Source organism: Carcharhinus amblyrhynchos, unplaced genomic scaffold (genome assembly GCF_965287045.1).
Source record: "Carcharhinus amblyrhynchos unplaced genomic scaffold, sCarAmb.v2.hapA chromosome_321, whole genome shotgun sequence".
Lineage (NCBI taxonomy): Eukaryota > Metazoa > Chordata > Chondrichthyes > Carcharhiniformes > Carcharhinidae > Carcharhinus > Carcharhinus amblyrhynchos.
In genome coordinates this window covers 123090-134228 of record NW_027650061.1, presented here as the reverse complement: position 1 = coordinate 134228, position 11139 = coordinate 123090, and the positions used below count along the sequence as shown (strand labels likewise).

The window sequence follows — 11139 nt, the reverse complement described above, 5'->3', positions numbered from 1 at the left end:
TTAAGCCCATGGCCCCTCGTTCCTCAGCTATCCCTGTTCCCTTTCTTGAAAATAGGAACCATGTCCACAATCCTCTGGAACCTCTCCTGTCTCCATCAACGATGCAAAGATCGTCGCCAGGGGCTCTGCAATCACTTCCCTCACCTCCTACAGTAACCTGGGGTACAGCCCATCCGGTCCTGGCGACTTATCTATCTTGATAGAGTTTGAAAGTTCCAACATGTCCTCTTTCTTAACATCCACATACTTATTCAGTCCGCCGCAAACCTGCAGTACAACTTAGGACACTATCCTGAGGGACTCCTGCAGAGATGTCCTCAAGCTGACCCTCCACAACCACAACCATCTTCCTATGTACCAGGAGTTACTCCAATCAGCCGAGTCATTGATTCCAGTTTCGCTCGGGCTCCTCGATGCCACACTCAGTTGAGTGCGGCCTTGATGGGAAGGGCTGTCCCTCACACTCATCTCTGGAACGTTTTTTCCCCCCAAAATCCCATCTTCAATTATCTACGCTAACCTCTTATGTGGGACTTCATTCTGACAATCCGAATCCACTGATTCTCCCTTATTTATTCTGCTGGTTCCATCCTCAACCCACTCGGGTGGTTTGTGTAATTATTCTGGTTCACCAGTTCTGATAGTACAGACGTGGAGCCTCAGAGCTGCTGAGAAGGTGCTGGAACAGAAACCTGAGTTAGTGTAATCCTCACCCTGTTCCCCGATGGGACTCTGACTTGAACCATCCTTCACTAACCTCGTTTGTCCGTTTGGTAAATCCCTGTTGACTCTGTCTAATCTTGCTGATAGTTTTGGAGTTGCTGACATCACATTGTTTCTATAAACTCTGGAATCTCGCTGATGTTAGATTAATGGCTCTGTAATTCCCTCTTCCCTCCCGAGTGAGGTTACATCTGTCACCCTCCAATCGGAATTTGATGGGATGCTGGGATCCATGGCACGGAGAGCTATAAAAGGAGCCTGAGTTTAATTCTCTGATGATTGTGTGGATGTTTTGACAGGAAGGAGAGACACAGCGAGCGAGCAAAGCTTCTGAATAATAATCTTTAATAAAACCATTGGATAATCAGAGAGAAATCACAGCAAGAAATTTTAACATTGTGCTTTCGATCATTTACAATCAATTCTAGACGGTGAAGAGTGATGGAGGAAGCCGGATCATCCCGGGATTCGGGGCAATCCCAGAGGGAGCCGGAGCATCCCGGGATTCGGGGCAATCCCAGAGGGGACAGGATCACCCTGGGACTTGGGACAATCCCAGAGGGGGCTGGATCAGCCCGGGATTCGGGACAATCCCAGAGGAGGCTGGATCATCCCAGGATTCGGGACAATCCCAGAGGGGGCTGGATCATCCCAGGATTCGGGACAATCCCAGAGGGAGTAGGATGATTTTGGGATTCGGGGCAATCCCAGAGGGAGCTGGATGATCCTGGAATTTGGGAAAATCCCAGAGGGAGCCAGATGATGCTGGGATTCAGGATAATCCTGGGAATACTGTGAGCTGAATGAGTATGTGGATGGGATGTGTGGGACTGATGGGAATGGGATGAGCGAGAGTTCATGCAGTCAATGATTCGTGCAGTTTGAACACAGCAATATTTCACATCGAGAATACAGCCATTAGATTATTGTGCTTTTCGTGTAGAGAATTTCAATCGTGGTCAGAATAAGGTAAAGGTGTGGCCGATATAGGCCCTGTTTTAACTGCTGGAATAATCCGTTCCCAGGCCAGCTCTCTGCTCTGGAAGCCACAGCTCCAGGAGAACCTTGTCCTCACGGTCTTTGGTACATCAGGCACATTGATGCCATCTGAGATGCTTTATCCTGGGAGTGAGGGGAGTAACGGGGAACATGGGCCCAGGACACAGAACCTGCGTGGGATCGGACTATTCCACCATCTCCATCACATCATCTGAGCAACCAATCTGAAGACAGGACAGTCAGAAAGGGCAGCGAGAGCGAGGGGGAGAACAGGAGCCCGGCGCTATTCCGACCTCGCGGAATCACATCTGGAACACAAGAGGAGACAGGAAAAGTCAGTTCTGGAGGGATTGGTGGAGTCAGAGACAGCTGTCATCAACATACAACCAATCAAAACAGGACCCCAGAGGCCATTCGTCCCTCGTTCCTGTACCAGCTCTGCTGACCTGTTGACTTCTCCAATTTCCCGATTAAACCAATCCCTGCAGATCACAACAACTCTCTGGGTCAAAGAAATCATCTCTGTCACTCATCCAGCAGCGATCGAGAACCTTCTTTACCCGTCCGTTTATCCTTTCCTCATTAAACAATCCCTTCCCACCGGGAATCATCCGACTGGATTCTCAACTGTCTCCAATAAATAAATATCATTCCTTCAGTAAGGGGCTAAATGTGGTGCCAGTGTTCTGGATCTCCTCAGCACCTTCTACACCCAGCAAGACTTCCCCCCTCTGACCCACCCCGCCCGGACACTGACCCCCCGCCTGGACACTGACCCCCTCCCCGGACACTGACCCCCCCCGCCCGGACACTGACCCCCCGCCCGGACACTGACCCCCCGCCCGGACACTGACCCCCTGCCCGGACACTGACCCCTCCCCCTGGACACTGACCCCTCCCCCCGGACACTGACCCCCCGCCCGGACACTGACCCCCCCCCCCGGACACTGACCCCCTCCCCGGACACTGACCCCCCCGCCCGGACACTGACCCCTCCGCCCGGACACTGACCCCTCCGCCCGGACACTGACCCCTCCCCCCGGACACTGACCCCTCCGCCCGGACACTGACCCCTCCCCCCAGACACTGACCCCTCCCCCCAGACACTGACCCCTCCCCCTGGACACTGACCCCTCCGCCCGGACACTGACCCCTCCCCCCAGACACTGACCCCTCCCCCCAGACACTGACCCCTCCCCCCAGACACTGACCCCTCCCCCCAGACACTGACCCCTCCCCCCAGACACTGACCCCTCCGCCCGGACACTGACCCCTCCCCCCAGACACTGACCCCTCCGCCCGGACACTGACCCCTCCCCCCAGACACTGACCCCTCCCCCCGGACACTGACCCCCCGCCCGGACACTGACCCCTCCGCCCGGACACTGACCCCTCCGCCCGGACACTGACCCCTCCCCCCGGACACTGACCCCCCGCCCGGACACTGACCCCTCCGCCCGGACACTGACCCCTCCGCCCGGACACTGACCCCTCCCCCCGGACACTGACCCCCCGCCCGGACACTGACCCCTCCGCCCGGACACTGACCCCTCCCCCCGGACACTGACCCCCCGCCCGGACACTGACCCCTCCCCCCGGACACTGACCCCTCCCCCCAGACACTGACCCCTCCCCCCGGACACTGACCCCCCGCCCGGACACTGACCCCTCCGCCCGGACACTGACCCCTCCGCCCGGACACTGACCCCTCCCCCCGGACACTGACCCCTCCGCCCGGACACTGACCCCTCCGCCCGGACACTGACCCCTCCCCCCGGACACTGACCCCCCGCCCGGACACTGACCCCTCCGCCCGGACACTGACCCCTCCGCCCGGACACTGACCCCTCCCCCCGGACACTGACCCCCCGCCCGGACACTGACCCCTCCGCCCGGACACTGACCCCTCCCCCCGGACACTGACCCCCCGCCCGGACACTGACCCCTCCCCCCGGACACTGACCCCCCCGCCCGGACACTGACCCCCCCTGCCCGGACACTGACCCCCCCTGCCCGGACACTGACCCCCCCTGCCCGGACACTGACCCCCCGCCCGGACACTGACCCCTCCCCCCGGACACTGACCCCCCGCCCGGACACTGACCCCCCGCCCGGACACTGACCCCCGACATTGGACACTGACCCCTCCCCCCGGACACTGACCCCCCCGCCCGGACACTGACCCCCCGCCCGGACACTGACCCCCGACATTGGACACTGACCCCCCGCCCGGACACTGACCCCCCGCCGCCGACACTGACCCCTCCGCCCGGACACTGACCCCTCCGCCCGGACACTGACCCCTCCGCCCGGACACTGACCCCTCCGCCCGGACACTGACCCCTCCCCCCGGACACTGACCCCCCCGCCCGGACACTGACCCCCCCGCCCGGACACTGACCCCTCCGCGACACTGACCCCTCCGCCCAGACACTGACCCCTCCCCCCGGACACTGACCCCCCCGCCCGGACACTGACCCCCGACATTGGACACTGACCCCCCCGCCCGGACACTGACCCCCCCTGCCCGGACACTGACCCCCCCCGCCCAGACACTGACCCCCGACATTGGACACTGACCCCCCACCCGGACACTGACCCCCCCTGCCCGGACACTGACCCCCCGCCCGGACACTGACCCCCGACATTGGACACTGACCCCCCACCCGGACACTGACCCCCCCACCCGGACACTGACCCCCCCGCCCGGACACTGACCCCTCCCTGCCCGGACACTGACCCCCGACATTGGACACTGACCCCCCGCCCGGACACTGACCCCCCCTGCCCGGACACTGACCCCCCCGCCCGGACACTGACCCCCGACATTGGACACTGACCCCCCACCCGGACACTGACCCCCCCGCCCGGACACTGACCCCCGACATTGGACACTGACCCCCCACCCGGACACTGACCCCCCCGCCCGGACACTGACCCCCCCCTGCCCGGACACTGACCCCCGACATTGGACACTGACCCCCCACCCGGACACTGACCTCCCCGCCCGGACACTGAATCCCCCCGGACACTGACCCCGGACATCGGACACTGACCCCCCGCCCGGACACTGACCCCCCCCCTGCCCGGACACTGACCCCCCGCCCGGACACTGACCCCCCCCTGCCCGGACACTGACCCCCCCCTGCCCGGACACTGACCCCCGACATTGGACACTGACCCCCCACCCGGACACTGACCTCCCCGCCCGGACACTGAATCCCCCCGGACACTGACCCCGGACATCGGACACTGACCCCCCGCCCGGACACTGACCCCCCCCCTGCCCGGACACTGACCCCCCGCCCGGACACTGACCCCCCCCTGCCCGGACACTGACCCCCCGCCCGGACACTGACCCCCCCTGCCCGGACACTGACCCCCCCTGCCCGGACACTGACCCCCCCCTGCCCGGACACTGACCCCCAACCTCGGACACAGACACCCTAGCCCGGACACTGTCCCCTGACCTTGGACACTGACCCCCGACCACGGACACTGACCACCGACCTCGGACACAGACACCCCAGCCCGGACACTGTCCCCTGACCTTGGACACTGACCACGACCTTGGACACTGACCACCGACCTCGGACACTGACACCCGACCTCGGACACTGACACCCGACCTCGGACACTGACCACCGACCTCGGACACTGACACCCGACCTCGGACACTGACCACCGACCTCGGACACTGACACCCGACCTCGGACACTGACACCCGACCTCGGACACTGACACCCGACCTCGGACACTGACCACCGACCTCGGACACTGACACCCGACCTCGGACACTGACACCCGACCTCGGACACTGACACCCGACCTCGGACACTGACCACCGACCTCGGACACTGACACCCGACCTCGGACACTGACCACCGACCTCGGACACTGACACCCGACCTCGGACACTGACACCCGACCTCGGACACTGACACCCGACCTCGGACACTGACCTTTCTCGTTGAAGGGCTTTTTCACACAGGAGGATTTTGTGATGCTGACATCATCAATCCCAATATCTCCCAAAAATCCCGGACCGCGAACAGCCTCCAGAACAACCTATCAGAGTGAGAGAGAGAGAGAGAGAGTGACCCGTTACAGTGAGAGAGAGACACAGAGTGACCCGTCACAGTGAGAGAGACACAGAGTGACCCGTCACAGTGAGAGAGAGAGAGAGTGACCCGTCACAGTGAGAGAGAGACAGAGTGACCCGTCACAGTGAGAGAGAGACACAGAGTGACCCGTCACAGTGAGAGAGAGACAGAGTGACCCGTCACAGTGAGAGAGAGACACAGAGTGACCCGTCACAGTGAGAGAGACACAGAGTGACCCGTCACAGTGAGAGAGACACAGAGTGACCCGTCACAGTGAGAGAGAGACACAGAGTGACCCGTCACAGTGAGAGAGAGAGAGAGTGACCCGTCACAGTGAGAGAGAGACACAGAGTGACCCGTCACAGTGAGAGAGAGACACAGAGTTACCCGTCACAGTGAGAGAGAGAGAGAGTGACCCGTCACAGTGAGAGAGAGACACAGAGTGACCCGTCACAGTGAGAGAGACACAGAGTGACCCGTCACAGTGAGAGAGAGACACAGAGTGACCCGTCACAGTGAGAGAGAGAGAGAGTGACCCGTCACAGTGAGAGAGAGAGAGAGTGACCCGTCACAGTGAGAGAGAGAAACAGAGTGACCCGTCACAGTGAGAGAGACACAGAGTGACCCGTCACAGTGAGAGAGAGACACAGAGTTACCCGTCACAGTGAGAGAGAGAGAGAGTGACCCGTCACAGTGAGAGAGAGAGACACAGAGTGACCCGTCACAGTGAGAGAGACACAGAGTGACCCGTCACAGTGAGAGAGAGAGAGAGTGACCCGTCACAGTGAGAGAGAGACACAGAGTGACCCGTCACAGTGAGAGAGAGACACAGAGTGACCCGTCACAGTGAGAGAGACACAGAGTGACCCGTCACAGTGAGAGAGAGACACAGAGTGACCGGTCACAGTGAGAGACACAGAGTGACCCGTCACAGTGAGAGAGAGACACAGAGTGACCGGTCACAGTGAGAGAGACACAGAGTGACCCGTCACAGTGAGAGAGAGACACAGAGTGACCCGTCACAGTGAGAGAGAGACACAGAGTGACCCGTCACAGTGAGAGAGACACAGAGTGACCCGTCACAGTGAGAGAGACACAGAGTGACCCGTCACAGTGAGAGAGAGACACAGAGTGACCCGTCACAGAGTGACCCGTCACAGTGAGAGAGAGAGAGAGTGACCCGTCACAGTGAGAGAGAGAAACAGAGTGACCCGTCACAGTGAGAGAGACACAGAGTGACCGGTCACAGTGAGAGAGAGAGAGAGAGTGACCCGTCACAGTGAGAGAGAGACACAGAGTGACCCGTCACAGTGAGAGAGAGAGAGAGTGACCCGTCACAGTGAGAGAGAGAAACAGAGTGACCCGTCACAGTGAGAGAGACACAGAGTGACCCGTCACAGTGAGAGAGAGACACAGAGTGACCCGTCACAGTGAGAGAGAGAGAGAGAGTGACCCGTCACAGTGAGAGAGAGAGACACAGAGTGACCCGTCACAGTGAGAGAGAGACAGAGTGACCCGTCACAGCGAGAGAGACAGAGTGACCCGTCACAGTGAGAGAGACACAGAGTGACCCGTCACAGCGAGAGAGACAGAGTGACCCGTCACAGTGAGAGAGAGACACAGAGTGACCGGTCACAGTGAGAGAGAGACACAGAGTGACCGGTCACAGTGAGAGAGAGACACAGAGTGACCCGTCACAGTGAGAGAGAGACACAGAGTGACCCGTCACAGTGAGAGAGACACAGAGTGACCCGTCACAGTGAGAGAGACACAGAGTGACCCGTCACAGCGAGAGAGACAGAGTGACCCGACACAGAGTGACCCGTCACAGTGAGAGAGAGAGAGTGACCCGACACAGTGAGAGAGACAGAGTGACCCGACACAGAGTGACCCGTCACAGTGAGAGAGAGAGAGAGTGACCCGTCACAGTGAGAGAGAGAGACACAGAGTGACCCGTCACAGTGAGAGAGAGACACAGAGTGACCCGTCACAGCGAGAGAGACAGAGTGACCCGTCACAGTGAGAGAGAGACACAGAGTGACCGGTCACAGTGAGAGAGAGACACAGAGTGACCCGTCACAGTGAGAGAGACACAGAGTGACCCGTCACAGTGAGAGAGACACAGAGTGACCGGTCACAGTGAGAGAGACACAGAGTGACCCGTCACAGTGAGAGAGAGAGACACAGAGTGACCCGTCACAGTGAGAGAGACACAGAGTGACCCGTCACAGTGAGAGAGACACAGAGTGACCCGTCACAGCGAGAGAGACAGAGTGACCCGACACAGAGTGACCTGTCACAGTGAGAGAGAGAGAGAGTGACCCGTCACAGTGAGAGAGACAGAGTGACCCGACACAGAGTGACCCGTCACAGTGAGAGAGAGAGAGAGTGACCCGTCACAGTGAGAGAGAGAGACACAGAGTGACCCGTCACAGTGAGAGAGAGACACAGAGTGACCCGTCACAGCGAGAGAGACAGAGTGACCCGTCACAGTGAGAGAGAGACACAGAGTGACCGGTCACAGTGAGAGAGAGACACAGAGTGACCGGTCACAGTGAGAGAGAGATACAGAGTGACCCGTCACAGTGAGAGAGACACAGAGTGACCCGTCACAGTGAGAGAGACACAGAGTGACCGGTCACAGTGAGAGAGACACAGAGTGACCCGTCACAGTGAGAGAGAGACACAGAGTGACCCGTCACAGTGAGAGAGAGACACAGAGTGACCCGTCACAGAGAGAGAGACACACAGAGTGACCCGTCACAGCGAGAGAGACACAGAGTGACCCGTCACAGAGAGAGAGACACAGAGTGACCCGTCACAGTGAGAGAGAGACACAGAGTGACCCGTCACAGTGAGAGAGAGAGAGAGTGACCCGTCACAGTGAGAGAGAGAGACACAGAGTGACCCGTCACAGTGAGAGAGAGACACAGAGTGACCCGTCACAGTGAGAGAGAGACAGAGTGACCCGTCACAGTGAGAGAGAGACACAGAGTGACCGGTCACAGTGAGAGAGAGACACAGAGTGACCCGTCACAGTGAGAGAGAGACACAGAGTGACCCGTCACAGTGAGAGAGACACAGAGTGACTGGTCACAGTGAGAGAGACACAGAGTGACCCGTCACAGTGAGAGAGAGAGACACAGAGTGACCCGTCACAGTGAGAGAGAGACACAGAGTGACCCGTCACAGTGAGAGAGAGACACAGAGTGACCCGTCACAGTGAGAGAGAGAGACACAGAGTGACCCGTCACAGTGAGAGAGACACAGAGTGACCCGTCACAGTGAGAGAGACACAGAGTGACCCGTCACAGTGAGAGAGAGAGTGACCCGTCACAGTGAGAGAGAGAGACACAGAGTGACCCGTCACAGTGAGAGAGAGACACAGAGTGACCCGTCACAGTGAGAGAGAGACAGAGTGACCCGTCACAGTGAGAGAGACACAGAGTGACCCGTCACAGTGAGAGAGACACAGAGTGACCCGTCACGGTGAGAGAGACACAGAGTGACCCGTCACAGCGAGAGAGACAGAGTGACCCGTTACAGTGAGAGAGAGACACAGAGTGACCGGTCACAGTGAGAGAGAGACACAGAGTGACCCGTCACAGTGAGAGAGACACAGAGTGACCCGTCACAGTGAGAGAGAGACACAGAGTGACCCGTCACAGTGAGAGAGACACAGAGTGACCCGTCACAGTGAGAGAGACACAGAGTGACCCGTCACAGTGAGAGAGAGACACAGAGTGACCCGTCACAGCGAGAGAGACACAGAGTGACCGGTCACAGCGAGAGAGACACAGAGTGACCCGTCACAGCGAGAGAGACACAGAGTGACCGGTCACAGCGAGAGAGACACACAGATGTTTCCAACAGGGAAACAGGCCATTCGGCCCACTCTATCCAGCCTCTCCTTATTATTCAAACTAGAAACTCCTAGCAGCTTCTAGTAAATCTCTTCTGAGACACACGCCTACCCATCCTTTCCCCATACTGTCCCACTCACTCCACCCCTCCCATCCTCCCCTCCGCCCCCCTCCCCCCACTCCCCCCCGCCATCCCCATGTCCTCCCCTTAAGGGTTCTCCCCATTTCCCCCCGCTTCCTCCCTCCTCCTCCCTCCAATCACCTCCTCTTCCTCCTGCCCTCTCTCCCCTGACTCCATCCCCCCCCACTCCATCCCCCTCCCATTACCCGCCCGCCCCCTCCCCCACTGCCCCATGCCCCCGCCGCCTCCCCCACACTCCACACCCATTCCCCTACCCGCCGCCCCCTCCCTCACACTGCAACCCTCTCCCCTCCTCTGTCTGCCCCTTCCCCACACTCTGCTCCCCTCCCCCACTGCCCCACGCCCCCGCCTCCTCCCCCTACACCCCCCGCCGTCACACTGCACTCCCTCCCCCCACCCGCTGGCCCCCCTCCACGCTCCCCCGCCCCCTCACCTGGAAGGGACCCTCTGGGTTGATGGTGACGTTCGCCTGCTGCCATTTTTCGGCCTGGTTTCCGCTGAGTGACCAGACCTTGGTCTCGACCGGCTGCACCCCCAGAGAGCGCACCAACACATTGAGGGAGCCTGCAGAGACACACACGGTTCAACGGTCAACACCAGCCCAACTGGACAACCACCTGAACAGGATGAGGCCATTCAGCCCTTCCATCCCCGCTACACTGGAACTGGAGGCCATTCAACCCCTCTATCCTGTGACACAGAACAGGAGGAGGCCATTCACCTCCTTGAGCCTGCTACACATGAACAGGGGGAGTCCATTCAGCCCCTCTACCCTGTTACACAGGAAGAGGCCATTCAACCCCTCTATCCTGTGACACAGAACAGGAGGAGGCCATTCACCTCCTTGAGCCTGCTACACATGAACAGGGGGAGTCCATTCAGCCCCTCTACCCTGTTACACAGGAAGAGGCCATTCAGCCCCTCAAGTCAGTTAAACTGGAAGAGAAGGCCATTCCATCAGTTCAGCAGGACTAGAGGGCACAGCCTTAGAATATAAAAGTAGGGAGGTCTTGCTGCAACTGTACAGGGCACTGGTGAGGCCGCAGCTGGAGTACTGTGCGCAGTTTTGGTCGCCGCACTTACGCAAGGATATTTTGGCCTTGGAGGGAGTGCAGAGGAGGTTCACTAGGCTGATACCGGAGATGAGGGGGTTGGACTGTGAAGAGAGACTAAATAGACTGGGTCTGTACTCGTTGGAGTTCAGAAGGATGAGGGGGGATCTTATAGAGACGTATAAGATAATGAAAGAGATGGATAGGGTAGAGGTAGAGAGATTCTTCCCGCTTAGAATGGATAGCAGGACTAGAGG

General features: G+C 59.3%; 1 protein-coding gene across 1 annotated transcript in view; it reads right to left on the bottom strand.

Moving 5' to 3' along the window:
- Window positions 1–1051: 1051 nt before the first annotated feature.
- LOC145339090 (MAM domain-containing glycosylphosphatidylinositol anchor protein 1-like) overlaps window positions 1052–11139 on the bottom strand; it is a 131069-nt gene continuing 120981 nt past the window's right edge. Inside the window, exons 18-20 of the mRNA XM_080183520.1 lie at window positions 10264–10394; window positions 5685–5790; window positions 1052–2030 (exon numbers count right to left, since the gene is read on the bottom strand). Coding sequence (XP_080039646.1) covers window positions 1930–2030; window positions 5685–5790; window positions 10264–10394 — 338 coding nt within the window. The 3' untranslated portion in view covers window positions 1052–1929. The remainder of the gene's footprint in view (window positions 2031–5684; window positions 5791–10263; window positions 10395–11139) is intronic.